General features: G+C 38.6%; 1 protein-coding gene across 1 annotated transcript in view; it reads left to right on the forward strand.

Annotated features, from left to right (window-relative positions):
• The window catches only part of CUNH9orf135 (chromosome unknown C9orf135 homolog), a 77,033-nt gene that overhangs the window by 14,712 nt on the left and 41,844 nt on the right, over positions 1–20,477 (forward strand). The window contains exons 2-3 of the mRNA XM_010605881.1: positions 3,344–3,452; positions 17,604–17,722. Coding sequence (XP_010604183.1) covers positions 3,344–3,452; positions 17,604–17,722 — 228 coding nt within the window. The remainder of the gene's footprint in view (positions 1–3,343; positions 3,453–17,603; positions 17,723–20,477) is intronic.

A 20,477-nucleotide genomic window follows, 5' to 3' on the forward strand; every position in this document is an offset into this window, starting at 1 on the left:
GAGTTTGGAGGACTGTGAAATTATTTCTTTTACTAATTTTTGATGTTAAAGATCTTATTAAAGATGACAGATGATGATTTTGAATGTTCTTATCAAAACAAACAGTTGGCAGCTTTACACTGGCCTCAGCCATTTTAGGGAAGAAATTTGGCCATTTCATGAAGCTCTCAATTTTGGAACTATATATCTATGAATCTGGGATGCACTTATTCTTCAGAGTTTTCTCAACTTCATTATTATGAGCATTTTGGGCTGGATACTTCTTTGTTGGTGGTGGCTTCCTGGACTTTGTAAGATGATGAGCAGCATCATTGGCAGCTACTTCCAGGACTCTGGTAGGAATCCACCCTTCCCAGATGTCGTAAGTGGAAATGTCTCTAAATAAATGCCTATCTGTCTGCAGGAGTCAAAATTGGCCTCCTCACCAAACACAATGGATAACTGCCAGTCTACAGCAATATTTCAAAAATTATAGACTGAACTCATTAATGCTCTGTGAACTCAATTTAGGGGGGGTTAAGAGCAGCATTTAAAAAATTAAATATATGAGAAAAATGATATTTTCAAGAAATGGTGCTGGGAAAGTTGGATATCCACATGCAGAAAAATGAAACTAGACCTCTATCTCACAAATTACAAAAATCAACTCCAAATGGATTAAAGACATGTGTGTAACACAAGAAACTCTGAAACTAATTGAAGATGTGCCCATCTGCCATTCTCTTTCTATCTTGGGGGTAGCATGACATGGATTAAAATCATGAGCCAAAATAATCCTTTTCTCCTTTAAGCTGTGTATGTCAGAACAATGTAATGGGCAAAAAATGTTTAGATGAGATCTCAAAGGCACAAGAAACAAAACCAATAATAGATAAATGGAATTGTATTAAACTGGAAAGTTTCTGCACAGCAAAGTAAACAACAGAGTATAGAGACAACCTACAGAATCAGAGAGAATATTTTCAAACTCTGCCTCTGACAAGGATCTAATATTCAGAATATATGCGTTATGGCTTATATCTAAAATGTCTCCCAAATGTCTTATGTGTTTGGAAGGTGATTAGATTAATAGGGATCCTATAGCTGACTTGCTGTTAGGAAATGGGGCCTGGTTGGATGTGGGTCACCTGGAGCGTAACCTGAAAAGATGTACTCTTTGTTCCCAGTTCCTCCTTTCTCTCTCTGATTCCTAGATAGCATAGGTCAATTACCTTTTCCTTCACTGTGCCCATCTGCCATTCTTTCTCTCTTGGGGGCAGCATGACATGGATTAAAATCATGAGCCAAAATAATCCTCTTCTCCTTTAAATTGTGTATTTCAGGTATCATGTCCTGGGACCAGAAAGTGACTTCAAGATGATAAAAAACTCAGTAGCTTCTGTGAAGTACACAGTAGGCTGAGGCAGGAGGATTGAGAATTTGGGGCTAGGTTGGGTGACATAATGAAACCCTGGATCACAAAACTAAAACACCACATCAAACCATAACCAAATACTTCAGTAGCAGAAATCCTCCAAATAACCTAATAAAAGTAGCAATGGTCCTGAACAGACATTTCTCAAAAGAAGACATACAAATGTGTAACAAATGTATGATCCTTGTTGCATCCATGATGTAAGACCACTGGGGAATGAGGATGCTTATGTTGACGCACGCAAGAAGACACAGTGACAACACAGCAGGATTCTTGCTGTCATGGCTCAAACCATTTCTAGGACCGGAAGAAATCCTGAACTGAGCAAGATTAAGGTTTTTCACTCCTGGACAAATAAGAGCTTAGAAGAGAAACTAAGTCCAATTATGGAAAAATTAATTATCAATTGAAATTTTAAAGCCTGATTAGTATTCATGCTACATAAGTATCTATGGTGGTTTACAGTATATGAAAGACCTATCTCCTTCATTTTAAAAGCTTAATTAATACAAAAATCTTAAGAAGTATTATTACTTCTATAATCATTTTAAACATGGGAAAATGGAAGCAAATTAAGGTTAGACTATATTCAAACTATAGCAGATAGGTCCTTAAACATATTTGCCGAATGAACAAATGGATGGATAGATTCTTGGGTACTGAGTGTCTTTTACACAGTCCTACTCTTAACTCTTTTTTTTTTTTTTTTTTTTTTTTGGTACCAGGGATCGATCTTGGGTCCTTGCATTTGCAAGGCAGGTAGTGGAACCATTAAGCTAAATCCCCAGACCCACTGTCCTACTCTTTATAGAGGCCTCTTTTGAGAGGTGCTTATTCTCAGCTTCCTTTATTTCATAAACAGCTGCTTCTGTTGCCAGCCACAAAGGCCTGTTTTCATTTCTTATCCCCAAACCCCTCCTTTTTTTTTTTGTTATCCTAGCCACTCTTTTAGCCAAGATGTTTAGAATATTTTTCCTCTTTCATGTATATTTTTAACAACTGTTTTTTAAGCTTATGTTTAATTGTAAGCTTCTCTTAGGTGGTTTTTAGAAGCAGGAAGCATTGGTTATAAATCAGTATGAGCAAACGCTTTGCTATCTCATTCTGAAAAAATTATAATTAAAATTCATGGTAGAAAGAACTCTAAAGTGGCAAGTTGCCTTTCTAGGATATTACCATTGTCATAATTTAGATTTGTTGTCAGTAACTAATCTACATTATTAAATAAAATTCAGCTCGTTGGAGTTACTGAGTACTTACCATGTTGGATAAGTAGTACTTCTGAAATATTATTAGTTTTATCACATATGTTAAGTTGCTTTTAGAAAGTAGCCTCAGCATTACTTTAAATGAGATGGAGAATATTTAATTTCTCACACATTCAACAAATTTTTAATGAAAACAATGCCCTAAATAGAGTAAATCTTCATCAGATGTGTCTACTTTTCTTATTGCTGAGACAAAATACCCAACACACACCAGTGAAGGGAGGAGAGGTTTATTGAGCTCATGGTTTGTAGAGGTTTCAGTCCACATTGGCTGGCTCAAAGGCAGGGTGGCACGGCAGAGGGCATCACAGAGGAGAAATAGTCTATGGCAATCAGGCAGGTGAGAACAAGCAAGGGACAAGACAAGACTCTTTCTGTCCCTTATATTGTATCCAGGCTCCCAGGATTAGTGTAATGTCAAAGCAATCAGTGGACTGAGTAATCTCCCACCCCTAATTCCAGCACCCTTAATTCTAGCGTTGCACTATGAATCAACCACACATTCTAGATCCAGCCATCTCAGAAAAGCCCCACCTATGCTTGTGTGAGTCTTTGGGGGACATCTAGACACAAACTATAATGGGATGACTTTAAAAATTTAAAGGCAATGCATGATAAATATGATTTATCCCTTAACAGACTCTTTTTTTTTTTTCTTAAGGCATCATGACAGAGAAGCTTTTCCCAAAGATTATGACATAGAGGGTCCTGAGAAAGTGAAAAAACTGTGTAATTCAACATATTGGCGACTTGGAACTGATGAACCTTCAGTAAGTAGTTGCTGATAAATATTAGTGTCTTTGTCATAATGACACATGAAACAGTAAGGGCAGGAGCATTTTTCTAGTACCACACTCCTTTTTAGCTAAGTTAGTTACTTAGGCAGGTGACTCAGCCACTCCATGATGCTTCAGCAAACTTACCTATGATGTATCTATTTCATATGTCTACTGGGTGAATTAAGTGTTTAATATAGTATTCAGCTGTATTACTTAGCTTTTTGTCAGATGTTGTGGTTTGGACCTCTGTCTCCCAAAGATCATTGGGTTGAAGGCTGGGTTGCTGATGGCCTTTTGGGAAGTGATCGAATCATGAAGCCTTTAATTTCATCAGTGGAAGGATGCATTGATGAGATCACAATTTGATGACATTATTGGGATGTGATGGAAATAAGAGAAAGAGCCTGTGTGAAGGGGATTTGACCTTTGGGAACTATTTAGTTAATGGCCCCTTCCTTTCTGGCTCTTTCCCCTTCTCTGTGCTTCCTGGCTACTATGATGTGAGCAGCTTTCCTTCTGCCATGATGTTCTGCCATGCTACAAACCCTGAGGCAGACTTACTATGAGTTGAAACCTTGGATACCATAAGTCAAAATGAGTCTTTCCTCCCCAGCGTGTTTATCTCAGTTACGACTAACATAGTCAGTGTACTGAAATACGTGCCAATGGCTATTAAGAAGCAAAGAGAGGTTTATTATGGCTCACAGATTTGGAGGTTCAAGTATAAACTTAGGTGACTCCCTTAGTCTGGGCCTCTTGTAAGGGTGGCATATAATTGTGAGAACACATGTCACAGGGAGAGGTCACATTCTGAGCCAGGAAGCAGAGAGAGATTGGGAGACACGGGTCCCATAATCTCTTTTGAGAACACAGCCCCATGACCTAAAGACACCCAACAATGACCTAATGACTCCCACTAAAATATACTTCTTAAAGGTCCCGAGTGGTTCCCAATATGGCCACCCTGGGGACTAAGCCTTTAACATATGGACCTTTGGGGGACATTTAATATCCAAACTGGCACATAGAAAGTATTCAAGAAATGTTTACTATGATAATGTTGTTGGTGCTATAGTAGCAGCTTACTAGAGGTCTCATTTAGTCTCTAGAGTAACCCACAATAGGTATTATCATCTCTGTTTTACAGAGAGAAAAGAGAGTCCTAGCAATTAGGCAACTCACTCAAAGTCACACAGCTGGGGAGTGGATTGAAATTTGAACTCAGGACTTTGATTTCACGTCTTTAGTTCTTGTTTTGATAGTGGAGTGACAAGAAACTTAAATGTGCTATTAATATTCTGATAAAATTTGTACAATCCAGTTACAAAATGAATATGTATTGTATACACAGTTTCTGTGTGAATTGCTATGAGTGAATTACAATGAGTGAATTGCTATGAGTGTTTCTGCCTTGGTATCTGTCCAGTAAACAGCAGGCAGGAGCTCACCTTCTAAAAGACTCCCAAGCTGTGTTCTGCCATGCTGGTCGCTTTGTGACTAGAGGAAGACTTAGTTCAGCCTTGGTGGATGGCTTTGGGGCCTAAAGAGCTGCTTAGGACAGTGATGGGTTGTTTTTTTTTAAATCATTGTCAAAAATACCTGAGGAAATCAACTTTAAAAGGAAAGATTCATTTTGCTTCACAATTTCAGAGGTTTCAGTCCATGGTCAGTTAGCTTCATTGCTTTTAGGTCTGTGCGGAGGTAGAAAAATCATGGTGGGAAGAGGAAAGCTGCTCACCTCATGGTGGCCAGGAAGAAGAGAAAGAGAAAAAGAGCCAGAAAGGAAGGGATGGGGAATCAGCCATAGTTCCCAAGGTCATGCCCTGTACTAATTAGAAGTCATTTAAGGAACAGATTTAATCTAAAAGCACGATTATACAAAGGATTTACTCAGTAGGACTACAGGATTGAAAGCAGAAGAGTCTAAATGACTGCCAGATCAAAGGTGGAAGAATGCAAAATGGCTGCCTGCGCAGTGGAGGGCTGGAGGATGCAGTTGAAGGTTGAAGGCCTGAAGCTCATTACAGAGTTGGATGCTAATCTGTGTTGGAAGGTGGAAGGGTCTCTGTGGGAAGGCTGAAGAGTCTGAATTGGAAGCTTGAAGGAACTGGAGATGTGCTTCCAAAGGCAGTGGCAAAGACTGGAGGTCCTCCCAAGAAAAAAGAGGGGCAGCTTCCTTCTTCTTCCCCTTTTTATTTGGTTCAGGCTACAAGCCTATTAGTTGATACCACCCAAATCTAGCACCAACCAGTGCCAATGTCTTCCCTCCTTAGTTTGCATTCTATGTCTCAATGATCCACAGACACACCCTTAGCTTTATTAGTCTGCTAGGAATTTCTTTTCATGTATTACAATTTATGATTACTTGGCCCCTTGATTCACTCTTTTCATCGAGGCTCCATGTCTTATTTCCATTACCTCACAATAATGACATCAGATTATTATCCCATAAATGGGTTGAGCCACTTGATGAAGTTAGAGCCATGATGATCTAATCATTTAGTAGAAAACTCTGTCAGCTGTCAACAAAGCCTTTATCGCATAGGTTTTGGGAGACATTTCAAATTCAAACTGTAACAGTTCGTGCATGCACACATGAACATACATGCACACATGAACATACATGCACACACACACACTCACACTTTCTTTTCTGATTTTCCTCTTGCCTTACAGCCTAATTCTGAGGAGCAGTCTGGGGTTTTTCAGTTTCTACCCTCCCCTCTTGTGATTTGCACCAAGTTACCTTGTTGGTTATTAGCTAGTATATGGATGGGGCTCTTGAGTCTGATGCCCAACTCAGTAATCATCCTACACCTCTCTCCCAAAACCCATGTCTTTTTGAGCATGACTCTGATTGGAACAAGAGAAAATTGGCCAATACAAGCATTGGTTGGCATGTGCTTAGGGTCTTTCACCTTTAAAAAAAAGATTTACTTTTCATTTCAGAACGCTTTCTAGGAAAAAGTGAGACGAAATGAAATTAAAGTATAGGATCCTCAAGCATTTCTTCCCCTAGATTCTATGCATTGTAGTGGTCAAGTCTCAGGTTTAACAGAAGATGTATAAATAATGTTTGCCTTTTCTATGTCTTTTTCTTGATGGCCTCAGAAATTCTGTCCCTCTACCAGCTTTAGAGCATTAGGAAGAAAATAGATTGAGGAGTTTTTATTTTTTATGAAACTGCTATTCTCATATCTTAATAAGTTACATTTTTCTCTATTAGACTTTTTGTGTATAAAATACTTGTCCATCCATGTCTGTGTTTGTTCTTCACAAGACGGCTATCAAATTGGCAAGAAAGGTATTATTAACTTAGTTCTAAACCTAGAATTCCAGATCTTATGTGACTCACCCAAAGCTCCAAGTATACAGTGACGAAGGGGATACATACATGTCCTACAGGCCTTCATGTAATGGGTGAATAAATTCATTTTTCTGTTGTCGCAGAGATGTGGTAGAGACTTAAAGACTAGAACACTCTTGATCATTGGCAGGAACCATACATCTTAAAGCAAATTACTGGACTAGCTAGGTGGAACCTTTTGAGAAATTATAAACTAAGTTAAACTAATACTAGTAGTTATGTTCCTGAGGACTAGGACCTGAAGAATTGAAAGAATTTGTTAAGTTGTGGGTTGCATGTCCCTTCCTCTAAAGTTGAGAGGACTTTTGGGGGAGTCACTGAGATTAGTATGTATGTCCTGAAATTTGGAGAACAGAGGGTCCAGGTAAACAGCATGTGCCTGAGAACCTAAACATGATAGGCTTCGCTTGCTGTGGCAGAACAGGCGAAAGGGAGTTTGCTGTCCTTGGAACAGGCATAGCAGAGGACACAAATTTATGAGTGTGAGTTACCCGTGGGAACCATGGGGAAAAAATCCTGTAGAGCCCTCTTGAAAAAGTTTGCCAGGAGTGGGGAGTGCAAAGAGACCCCAAACTAGGGACCCACCAGGTACCCAAAATTCCGGAAGAGGAATTATTTCAGGAGAAACTTTGCCATTCCAGCCAGCTGCAGTTGGAGATCCTTTGAAAGAGAATGCCTGAAAACAACTGAAAAATCCTCTAGGAGAGGAGGAGCTGGTTTTGAGGGCCCTTCAAGCCCAGATGCATTAGTACAGGCCAAGAGAGCAAGGAGCACTTAGCACTGTGCCTTCACATCGTGTGTCTCCTTGTCAGTGAGGCCTAGAAGGCACCCATGAGTAGAAGAGGGAAGCAGCAGAGGGACACAGTGATGAGCAAAACTCTGCTCACTGCAGGGCCTGCAGCAGAACTGAGCTGGGAAAGGAGGAAGCTTACATATAATAGACCAAGTTATACTTCACTGGTCTGGGAGCTTTCACCAGTGGGATGAGATCCTTGAAATTGGAGTGGCCCAGCAAAGCTGTGAAACTGGCCTGAAATTTCCATCAAGCAATAGAAGAGAACTATCTGTGTGATGAAAGGCACGACTTGATCTAAATAAAGTTGCTCTGTGATTGCATTCTATTGAAGTAAGATCAATTCAACAATACATGTGTATTAAAAGTCCCTCACTTCATCCTCTGAACAACTTTTCAGGCAGGTACATATGTAACCTGCCTTGTATAGGTGAAGGAACTGAGACCAAATGAAACTTAATCACTTGTTTAAGATCAAACAGCTAGAAAGTATATTAAAAATTAAAATCCATTTTTATTGTCTGGGGCTAACATCTAAGATCTTAAATACACTTTCAAGCTACTTCTTGGAGTGCCAAATTGTACCACAGCTAGTCCAACGGCTTTTTAAATGCCCTATGCTGCATTCTAATTATTGTTTGATCTGGCTTGGGTAGAGTATATCTCACACTGCATATATATGTTTGGGCTTTGATTTCTTGCATCTTATCTCTAACTTTAGTCCTGTTTCCTCAAATTGTGCTCACACGTGTGGCTGGCTAGCCTTTCCCATCTCCTTTCCCTCCTGAATGCCTTCTTATATTTTTGGTATTTGTGAGATTGCTGCTGCTTATGTCTACTGGCATTTCTCTTTAGCTTATTGAAAGCCCCCTTGCACTTAAATTTTGCTACTAGGGCTAATGTTAGCATCATTTATTTGTAATGGTATATAAAGTGTAACTTTTTATCTATATTTGGCTAATGCTCAAAGGCGAAGAACAAAACAATAAGCTCACAAGCCATGGTGAAGTGTTAGGTCACATATACAAAATCTCCAATTAAGACAGTGCCATTAGGTCCCCACTCACACAAAGGATATGAGAATTGAAATGTGAACAACCAAAAGAGAAGTTCAAGAGTGCGAGAAAATATGTGCTCTAAGTCTCATCTGCAAAACTATGGGGTGCTTAGTGAGATTATAGACACAAGGCTCTGGTGATCTAGCTTGAAGAAGCAGAGCGGAAGGAGAAAGCTGCCTGGTAGCTACCTGTGTGCCAGAAGTGGAGCAAGATGTATGAGCGCTTGAGCCCACACATGGCCCTTGTGGATCACAGTGTGGGACATGAGAAATAGGAAGAACATGGAGCCCTTTCAGAGCCACGACACATGTAGCATGGCAAGAGGATTGGCTGGAATTCTAGGGATAGAAGAAGGGCATTTAAGTCCAGCTATAGGGATCCTATATTATGGGATATACCATGGAATTTCCAGTCTACCAGAGCATCCCAAGAAAGTGATTCCTTAATTTATATCAGTGCCAAGAGGTCGACATGTGGAGAGGAAATCCAGACAAGATTGTATTTTATCCTCCCTGCATTTACTTCTCTTCCCTTGTAACTCCACACCCACACATGAGGAGGTCAGGAGTAGGAAAAAATTCCTAGAGAGACAATTTAGAAGCCAACTATGCCCCCATTTCCACGATGGTAGTCTAGGCCGAAGTGAGCCCAAGACATGAGACATGCAAATGTTCACATTTAAATTAAATTTGAAGTTTTGACTACTATTATATGGGACTAGGCATTTTATTTTTCTCAGTGAGACTTTTGTTGGTACAGAAACAGCAAGAAAATTTTCCCATTATCTGAGAGTGAGCAGAAAATTCCTGGGACTTGTTTTATTATTCATTAAAGAACATGATAAAGGATCAGCCCCTTAAATGCTGAAGGATGCACAGTGATGAAGGAAGAATAGGTTTGCTTTCTGGACTGTACCTACTTAGCAGTCCTACATGTTCAAAGAGCCAGTTACCCATTTGTATTTGAGTGGCCCATGTTTATTATCCCTCTTGATTCCCCTTCTTTGCTTTAGTATTCTTCATGTCACTTGAATTACTGGACATATTTCAGCCTTATTGAGTTGTTAATTGTCTCCTACTACTAGGATACAGACTCCATGGAAGTAGAGACTTCAGTCTGTTTTGTTCACTATTATATACCCAGTTTCTAGAACAGTGGATACTCTGTAAATATTTGTGGAAGGAAGGATAGGCAGATGGCTGGACTATATTCAACAAATATTTATTGTGGTCCTATTTTTTTGTTTGCTTTTTCAGTCAGAGTCTCACTTTGTAGTGCAGGCTGGCCTTAAACTCACTGTATAACCCAAATTGGCCTCTAACTCCCAGCAATGCTCCTGCCTCAGCCTCCCAAGTGCCAGAGTTGCAGGTGTGCACCACTATGCCCAGCTAGAGGCCCTATTATTTTGCCAGGGATAACGCTAAGTTCTAGGGTAATAAACATAATTTAAAACATCCTCATACATAAGAAAGAAGAAATGGAGCTATATAGACAGTGGCAAAGGTTATAATGGATGCTATGATAAGGCTGGAGAGGGTGTGAGGGCACTTGAACTGAAGTGGGTAGGGAGGAGGTTTAGGGATGGCTTCTTTTGAAACTCCTGAGCCAAATCTTAGAGGAGCAATCTCTTAACAGAATCTGGAAACATACTGGTCATGTTTTGTCAGTGGGATAATTGGTTTCCTATTCTGATGGTTCCTGAGGCTTTTCAGGAAGCCAAGCAGAGCCATGGGAGATCTGAAGCCACAGGACGGCAGTAATTCAAGCCACTCAAGTTTCTCCAATTTTATTAGTCTAAGTGATTATTGGTAATAGCATTCTAAATTTCAGTATTTTGTTTTGATATTTTATTTGGACTTTATTCAGGTGCTACATACCAGAGTGAAATCTATTGTAAACTAAAATGACCAGGAGTACTTCCATCATTATTCCTTCAATTCATAAAACCTCTCACCCAAAGATTCTCATCAACATTACCAATGGCCCCATCACAATCTCTTCTGTACCTTTCTTTCATGAAAAACTGGTATTAACATGAAAGCCCCAGAGAGGCTAAAGAAAGGCCACTTCTGAGCAAGTAGTGCATGTTGTATTCCTTAAACTTACGATCTTGCATGTAGATCTAAAGAAGTCGAACTCATTGAAGAGGAGAGAATGATGGTCATCAAAGGCTGAGGGTACAGGAAGTGGAAGAGAGGAAGAAGCATGTCCATGGGCGCACAATTACTTTTAGAAGGGATGAGTCCTGGAATCATATTGCAAAGCACCATAGCTATAGTTTATAATAATGTGTAGTGCAAAATGTGCAGGTTAAATGAGAAAATATGTAGGTTAAAAGAGAGAATTTTAAATACTCTCTTTACAAAGAAATGATAAGTGTTTGAGGTAATGGATAAACTAATTAGTCTGATAGTTGGGTAATATATGTAAACACCTTGAAAATCACATCCTACCCTATAAATATATTCCATTAATTGTGTCAATGAAAAATAAAGTAAAACTTTAAAAAGGAAAAGCGAAGGAGGACTTCATATGAGCTGCTTTAATGGATAAAAATGTGGCATTCAAAAATTAATGACCCTAAAAAAGAGATTAAAGAATATAATTACACCAGATCTGATTAATTAGATTATAATTAACTTAATTGGTTCAGATATTTTTCTTTGATGTAGTGGAATTGTAATTTGACCAGTAGATAATCTTATAGATGCTTTTTGCTTTCATATCTAAGTACCTAAAAGGAGCACAAGGATCAAACTTTTAGAGGTAGAATAATTTTAAATGCCATGATAGAAGAAAGATATGCAGGGTGCTGAGCCAGAGCTCCTATCTGTTTCCTTTCTCCATTTTCTCTGAACTTGGAGTTGCTGCTACCAATATGAGCATCCTTTCCTGGAACTTCTTAGAATTGTCTTTTTCACTGTCAACAGAATTGCCTTTGCTTTCCTGTTTGAGGAATTTTAGCCCAGTGAGTGAGCTTTGTTTATTTCTCCTGCATCTGTGGGTTTATTCAAATATCTCCTAGCAAATATCTCCTCTGTCATTTCTGGGTATTTGGGACAGGAATGAAAGCAGGCCAAATGCAGTTTGGATCCCATCACTCTCCCTTGCTGTTCCATTTCTGCATCAACAATTGTGCCCTAGTTTAACTCTTAGAGAAACTAGATTTTAATTTTTTACAAGTATTAATTTGCTTAGGCAGATACAGCTTATGTTGAACAAATGGAACTTAAATGGTGCAGTTATCAGCATGCATGCATACTCGGACACACACAAACACATACACACATCTATATTCTTTATTTCCACCGCCTATTTTCTTTGCTTTGCAGAGTTCTTTCTTTATGCTTGGACAAAGTCTTATGCAGATACAACAATTTTATGATCACTTTCAGATAATAAAAAGTCTATTGGTCACATTTCAGTAATTAAAATATCTCATTACAATGATGAAATTTATTTAAGGTTGAAGCTTTTTCCTCCTCTAGCAATGTCCTGCTTTAGGCTGGGGGAGTCTGCAGAGGGAAGTAGGGGTGAGGAATGAGGTAAGGTTTGTTGATATTCTGTTTCTCTTTTTGCTGTGCTCTGCTCTTTCTTCAGATGCTTGGACAACTAGAAAGCCCTTTTGTGATTGACTATGATTAATTACTTGACCAAGACAGATTTGTGATAAAAAATGGTTTTGTTTTCTGAGAGTGATTAGAAAAAAAATGAGATCCAACATTTATTTCTTCTGGAGACAGGAAAATAACTATCCTATAAAAGCCTACTTGAAGCTGGGCATGGTGGCACATGCCTGTAATCCCAGCACTCGGGAGGCTGAGGCAGGAGGATCGCTGTGTGTTCGAGACCAGCCTGGGCTACATAGTGAGTTCCAGATCAGTCTCAACTACATAGTGGGACCCTGTCTCAAAAAACCAAAAAAAAAAAAAAGCCTACTTTAACAAGCTTGGGGGTTAAATTTTTTTATTGTACCTTATGAGTCCCATTTGATTAAAATAATGATGGTTATATTGAGGACCTCTCTGGAATTCTTTAGAATCTATACATGGCACTACTGAATTAACCTGGTTGTGGAAAAAGAAACAGGATTTCCAAGGGAAAAACTGCCAAACTGTTGCTGAGAAATAAGAATTGCCCTTGTGATGCTTTTTTAAAAGTAAAGACTTTTAACAAAGGCTTGGTATCACTTGTTATTCATGCTGATGCTTTGGCAGTGATGCTCAAATGCTACCCTTGGTAGGAAGAATGCTGTATGACAGGCTAAAATAAGACTTTTTCTTCTTTATGACTAAAGATCTAAGATCTTTAACTTTATTCCAAGTAAATTGGCAAACCACTCATGTCGAACATGTAAAGCATTTGGGCAGTAACTAGTTTTGAACTTCTTGGTCTTATTCACCTTGAAGATTTCAATAGAAGCAAATCAAAAAATGGATGAAATTGAAAAGACCTGGATAAAAGCATAGCATGTAGAGGAATCATAGCGGGGACTTATGTGGGATAGAGGGAGGGAGAGAGAGAGCGAGGAGAGAAAGAAGACGAGGAGGAGGAGACGAGAGGGAGGAAGAAGAAGAAGAAGAACAACAACAACAACAACCAGAAAGAAGAAGAGGGAGGGAGAGAGGAGAAGACAGGGAGGAGACCACGGAGGTCCCATGTTCAAAGGTTAGGGGGTGGGAAGTGGGTGCCCCTCACTTCTAACCTTGTGAATTAGATCTTGGTTGTGAGGGACTTGGCTGAGGAGACAATGGTTAAACTTCAGGGCAAAAACATACAGGCTCTGTGAGAAGTGAAAGGTTAAACAAGAAGTTTAGATTAGCGAAGCGTGTTGGGACTTGGCCATCGTCCTTCCTGTTTCCCCAAACAAAACTGCTTAGCCTTGAGATAGCTCCTTGCCCAAACTGCTTTTCTTCTGCTCTTTCCGCTTTCACTTGATATTCTAAACAGAAGCTGGAGTGTTCTTGGTTTCAGGGATTCTCCTGGGAGGCTCCTTAGTGTTGGCTGCTCTCGGCGGAGAGGGGCCCTCTGGGGCCCTCTCAATGAATGTACTAAATCTCCTCTCTAAGTAATCATTCATTCTTTACTCTGCCATGGTCGTACACTGCAACACCCCGTGGATGCCACCCAGGAAACTTGAAGTGCGCCCTGGTGATTGGGGACTTAAAGTTCTTTCTAGGGCGGTGATGGCAAAGCTATGGCACACGTGCTTCAGGAGGCTGTTTGTATCATTGAAAGCTCCACAGCTCACCAACCCTAGTCTATGGTCTCAGTCATGTTAGATTAAAGATAGCAAGCTAGAGGGGTCCAGAAAGAGCCTATGCAAACAGAAGGAAAATTTGACCTAGGAAATACCTGCACTTCCTTCAATATAGGTCAGAGGAATCTGCCTTTTGGAGAAAGAATTGTTAATTGAAGATCATCTAAAATGAATCTTACCAGGATTCTGCCTGGAAATAAGTCATGCACTGTGGAAAGGTAGTGGTTACCCTCCATATGTGTAACTTGAGAGGAAATTATCATTGATTTTCTCATTTTCTGTATCCATTATCCAAGTTATGTGAATACTAGGTTTCCTTAAAAACAGCACATATGGGGGCATTTATTCTGAAAGTTTAGAAAATGGAACTTAAAAATTTGGTACTCAAGAAAATAGGAATTAAGAATGATATTGTGAAATGAGCTTCCTGTATACATTTGATATTTTTTATATTGCTGTTTGACTCAAGCTAGATTTCATTATGCAAACTAAGTGGACAATTTAATGATAGTTTTTCCAGTTTGTACTGTGTTAATTTGGCTTTTGCATGCACCAAATTGCCAGTGTTCAGTTTGTGATGTGTATGTAAAACCTAAAAGACTTTTAAACATATGGAAGTACTTTTATGAATTACCCATGCTTATGTCAGGTTATGAACATTTTAACACCAAAATGATTTTTCACATTAAGATGGTGTAGGATTGGGTTTGCCTATATGCATTAGAAATCAGAAGTCAACAGAGGCTATTCACATAAGGTTTTATTCTTCCATGTGAAACGTCTGTAAGATAGCAGGCCCGGACTGGTATAGAAATCCCACAGATTGTCACAAGAGACCTACCTGCTCCTTCCAGTTTTCCGCTCTGCCCTTCCTTGGATGGTATTCAAGATGGCCCCTGGAATCCAGTCATTATGGTCACTTGTATGCAGCAGGAAAAGGAAAAGAAAAGAAATGATTTCCTGGAGCCTTGTATATACCCTGCTTATGCTCCATTGTCCAGTCTAGTCATCTGTAATATCTAAGTATCAGGGAGGCTGGAAAATGTGGGCCAAAACTTGATATGTCTTCCTAAAATGTGGGGATTCCATTACTGATGAAGAGGGCAGGCCTAATATTAGGGGGTACCACTTGCCTGTGATTCCAGAAACATAGAAGTTATGGTAGGCTCTGGCCTCAGACAGCTTCTCTTTGATGCTTGGCTCCTCTACTTACTAGGCTGTGGCTTTGCTTGTCTTAAAAATTTCTTTATCTTTTATTTCCTCATGTGTAAAGTGAGAAGAGTAGAATTGTAGTGAGCACTTACTATGAAGACACAGAATTGTGTCTGGACATGTGCTATTGTTATTATTATCATTTTGTTATTATTATTATCCCTATAACATATTATAATTCAGTGAGCTACCAGCAGTATATATAGCATTTGAGTTTTTTTTTTTAACCACTGCAGCCCTAATTATTTGTTAGATTTTCATTGTTATGATATAATACTAATTTTTTTAAAGAAGAGGTTTATTTAGATCACAGGTTTGGAGGTTGAAACAGAATTAGCACAAGCTGTGGTCAGTGCTCCAAGGCAGATGGTGCCAGAGCATGGTGGTGTTGGCGAATTAGATGGTGAGGCAGGCTGGGTGGGTCCAGGCTTGTTCCTTGTATGCCAGTCTTCTCTCAAGAACTGTCAAGGGGACACAGGAGAACTACCTCACATCCCTAATGACTTAAGGACCTCTCAGTAAGCTTCACACTTCAGATGTTCTGAAGCACCTCCCAGTAAAACCATCCTGGAAACCAGTCCTCCAACCATGTGAAGCTTTAGGGAGGATACAATTAAGCCTACCCAAACTGCAGCAACTTAGAGTCTAGTATGATGTCTGGTGCTTTGTAGATATGGATGAACCAGATTGAATGAGTTTTGAATCACAGATTACTTTCTAGCCAGTTTACTCGAGCATTAATCCCTCTCGGCTTCAGTTTTCCCATTCCTGCAATGGAAATAAATTATGTCATGTATTTTCCCTTTGCCTTTCCAGATCTATTTCTCTTCTCAACCAAATTCTGGACTGTATCAATAAAGTTCCCTTCCTTACCCCCTGGTGTTTCACTGGGTTTGGCCCAAGGGAGGACTGGCAGGTGATCAGAGATGGAAGGAAAGTGAGTGTGGCCGTTTATTACTGTGGCTTCCTCTTTGTAAGGCCAAAGTTTCGTGATAACTGTGTATCTTTGTTCTGAAAAGCACAACTGTCAGGTGATGTTATCTTTTTGGCTCTAGGTTTTTCTGGGTTCCGTTATCTGCTCTAACCTCAGTCTCTTCACTAACACTATCCTCACGTGCTTTAACCTTGTGGACTTTTGTAATGCTTGCCCATACTTTTATAAACAGACCATTAAATTTCCCTAAGTTGCCCATTTGATTATTTTTTCCTTCTGAGAGCATGGTTCATACACAACAGTTACATGACATACTGCACATACAGTGTCTAGCACAGAATAAGTTCTCAAGTTTAAACTCCACAAATGCTATTATTATCTATTTCTTTTTACTTCTCATTATTTCAGGTTTGGCAATATCTTTGTCTCACATAATTTTTAAAGGTCTAGTGGATTTGTGGCTAGTCTACTGTTGAAAAGATGGGCAAAGCTGGGAAATTGGATTGGGAGCTAGTGACTTACGAAGTTGAAATCTTGGAGCTCAGGGGTCTGAGAAGCCAAGACTCTGTGGTATGGGCCAGAGGACCAAGATGAGAGACTGTATTAAGCTCCTTTTAAGGAGTGTAGGATTGTAATTGTAGTTGAGCATTTTTGCTAACTCAGAATCACCGAAGGTCTTTTGGTATAGCTGAGATGCTCTTGCTGTTGAAGTATCCAGGTCTCTAAAGAGAGGTCATTCTATTTTGTTTATAATTCAATGGGATTAAGGTGTTTTAAGCCTTCAGTTCATATTTTAGGTGACTCTAGTCTTTAGGTTCAAGAAAGTAATGAACTGTCTTGGTGTTGAGTTTTGGTTCTCTGCTCTGAACCTCCAGATTCACGATCTAGTTTTATTTTCAAGATGGAAATATGGAATCTTTAGCACCCATCTTTATTTACCAATGATGTTTCTATCATTGATTTGAATATATCTTACAATTTTCAGATGATCTCCCACAGTAATAATTGCTTGTCAATTCAATGAATTATTCTTAGAGAATGAATGAATAATAATGATGACAGTGACAATAATGAAATGTTTTTTGATTTACAAAGTGAGGACTACAAGTGTTTTATTACTTAGAAAAGTAAAAAGAAACCAACCCTGAGAAGGATAAAGATAGAGACAGAAAGTAGGTAGAGTATTTAGTTGACTAAATGTATTTTCCAGCAACAGTACAATAAAGAATTGCTATTTTTAGGTATTTATGTTGAATAGTTGATGGTTATAATATATTTTTTTTGCAGTACAGGAGATTGAACCCAAGGCTTTTGAAATGAGCTATATCCAGCCCCATTTAATTTTTTTCTTGTTTTGAAAGAGTGTCTTTCTACATCATGATCCTGAGATAATTACATTTTTAAAAATGTCAACTAGAGACAACAGTTAAAAGCAAAATGTACTTCAGTAGGAATATATTTTACTAGCTAACCATTTAGGTGATTAATTTTTCTATTTGGCTTTCTATTTTTTTTCAGATTTGGATATCAGAAACACATGAACAAATGTCACAAGGTTTTTCAAAAAGAGAATTGGCTGAAATAAGAAGCAAGGCCTTGTTAAATGAGGAAACACTGTGCTCTGGGATTATTGAAAGGTATTCTTAGAACCTTCTCTTGCTTACAGAATATGCATGTGTGGAAAAGATTGTAACAGTAGGAAGAAGGATAGAAACCCCAGCTACACATCAAATGCCTTTGTGTCACGCTGCCATGCGCTGGAATTCCTTTTTCCTCAGTTGCTTACAGACAACACTGTACTTATTCTGGATCCACCTAAAAATCTCATTTCTTCTTTATTCATCTAAGTTTATACATCCGGACTAAATTTGAACCCCACTTCATCAACTTACTTGCAAAAGTGTTAGTTTCATAGGGTACGGTGAAGTTTAGATGAAAGAAAATAGGAAATGTGCCTAGAAATGTTAGGTTGTCATTAATCTGAATTAAATTCTCTGATATCCTTGCCCTCTGCATATTTTGTGTTCTACCTAACAGTTGGACTTGGAATTCACTTGTTTATGTGAATGTGTTTCCCCAGAGAGCATTCTTTGAGGGTAAGAACTATTTCTTAGTCACAGCTGTAGTCTTGCACCCTGACACCGTGCCTCTGCATAGAAGTGGGTAATATAGACTTTTTCTAGTATTGTTGCTTCTGGAAAATGCAGTAGAATTAATGATAAAATACAAAAAATTCATTTTATTTGTTAACACATTTTATTTTACAAAGCATTTAAATGTTACAAACATGGAAACTCTTAAACACAAAATTCAGCTCCAAAGTAGTTTTGTATGACTTTGAAGTTTATGTGTGCCAGTCTGACATGTTTTCAAAAAACAGTTGTCTTGTTTATAGGGACACTGCCACAGGCTTTGGGGCTGTGTTTACCAGATATCCACCAGATCGGGGCAAAATTTAAGTAGTTCTTAAATTACTGAGTTAGCACACAATTATTGATTCCAGAGCTTTGCTTGAAGGGGTGAAAGCATACCCTTTATATGACATCTTGGACTTTCCTTTAAGGACAGATTTTTGTTCATCAAGAGCTTTAGCATTAATAATAATAGTAATACTAAAACAATCAATCTACACTCATTTTATTTTCCGTATATTTGTAAATATTACCGCTCTGTAAAATTTATTTGTAACCGCTGAATCAATACCTATACTGAAGTGTTATTTGCAGACCTAGCCAAAATTTTTAAGTCACTTGATTTGCAAACTTCTAGTTAAGGTCAAATAAGAAGCTGATCTGCCTTTTGGTTTCAGCTGTTGTACTATAAACAAGTGTCTTGTTTAGTGTCTTCAGTGCCATGTTTTTCCAACTTTCATGCTTTATGTTAATTGTTAACAAGCATACTGCTGAAGTGGTGTCACGTTTCTAATGCAAGAAGGTTATGCTGCACCTTTTAAAGAAAGTACCTGTGTTAGGTAAACTTCATCCAGGAAAGAGGTATAGTTGGTTTTGAGTCCAATGTTAGCGAGTCGAAAACATATTCTAAGTAAGGTATCTTAAACAAATACATATAGAATAATGTCGATCCTTTAGTGATACATTGTGGTCAGAGGCTGGCAGAACCCTAACCTTCTATTTCCCCCAAGAGCAGTATTTGAATATTTGCTAATACAGTATTTGTGTCAACTTTACTGAGCATTACTGTGAACAATAAGAAATGACCAAACAGCAAGACATTAATATTTTTACTAATGAAAGGATTATGCTTATTTTGGGGGGATAGTATAAATTGTTATTACAAAAACATTTTTCATCCACTTATCTTCCTAAACAGCTTTCATAATGGGTAGATGAGTGCTGTGGAAATATACTTACAAGCATGATGAAATTCTAAGTATTGGGTTACATATTATAGGATTATTGTGAAGATTAAATATTTTTAATATATGTAAAACAATTAAAATGGTAGCTGATGTCTACTTAGGAAATGCTTTACTGTACACTGGGTGAGCCCTTTCAGTCTTTAAACTGATGTGGGGTCAGGTGCATTTTCTTGATTTATTTAACTTATCTCATCTTGATTTATCTTGTTTTCTCTGTTATCTCTTTTGAAAATCATTTATTTAGCTGTTGGGTCACTTGGCCTGTCATCTAATTTTCTTGTCTCTTCTTTCTTATTTTCCTTTTGTCTTTTGTATTATTATTCATTAAGTTTATTGGTCTTTTTGTCTTTACTATCTACTTTATTTTTTGTTACTTCAACCCTACTACTAAATTGTCTCTGAATATTCTGTTTGTTTCCAAATTATTCTGTTGTTATACATTCCTTGTCAAGTTGTTTGATCATAATATCTCTTTTTATCCATGTAGGCATAATAAACATTTTATTTTTAAAATTTTCTTCCTCATGCATAGTCTCTGTTACTGTGAGCTGTTTTTTCTTTGTTTCATTTGTATAGTGTCTGTTTTCCACATTAGAGGTGTCTTCCTCTGACAGCTGGTAACCAGTCCTCACTCCTCTTTATGGCTAGGAAGAGATGGTGCTCAGAGCTTGGGAATGAGACTTGTTGAGTCGGAGCTTCCTTGGAGGAATCTAGATAGGGCATTTTTTCAAAGTAGTCCAAGAATCAGAATTTCAGTCTTTTCTCTTTGGTGGGTCAGATTCCCAGAGGAACCTCCAGAATCGCTCGTCTGGTGCTGTCACCAGATGGGGACTGAGGAAACGTCAGAGGAAGCCGGGCGTGGTGGCGCACACCTGTAATCCCAGCACTCCGGAGGCTGAGGCCGGAGGATCACTGTGAGTTTGAGACCAACCTGGGCCACGTAGTGAGTTCCAGGTCAGTCTCAACTATATAGTGAGACCCTGTCTGGAAAAAAAAAAAAAAAAAAAAAAATG

The sequence above is a fragment of the Fukomys damarensis genome, unplaced genomic scaffold (assembly GCF_012274545.1).
Source record: "Fukomys damarensis isolate Sample0158 unplaced genomic scaffold, DMR_v1.0_HiC HiC_scaffold_31, whole genome shotgun sequence".
NCBI classification, from domain to species: domain Eukaryota; kingdom Metazoa; phylum Chordata; class Mammalia; order Rodentia; family Bathyergidae; genus Fukomys; species Fukomys damarensis.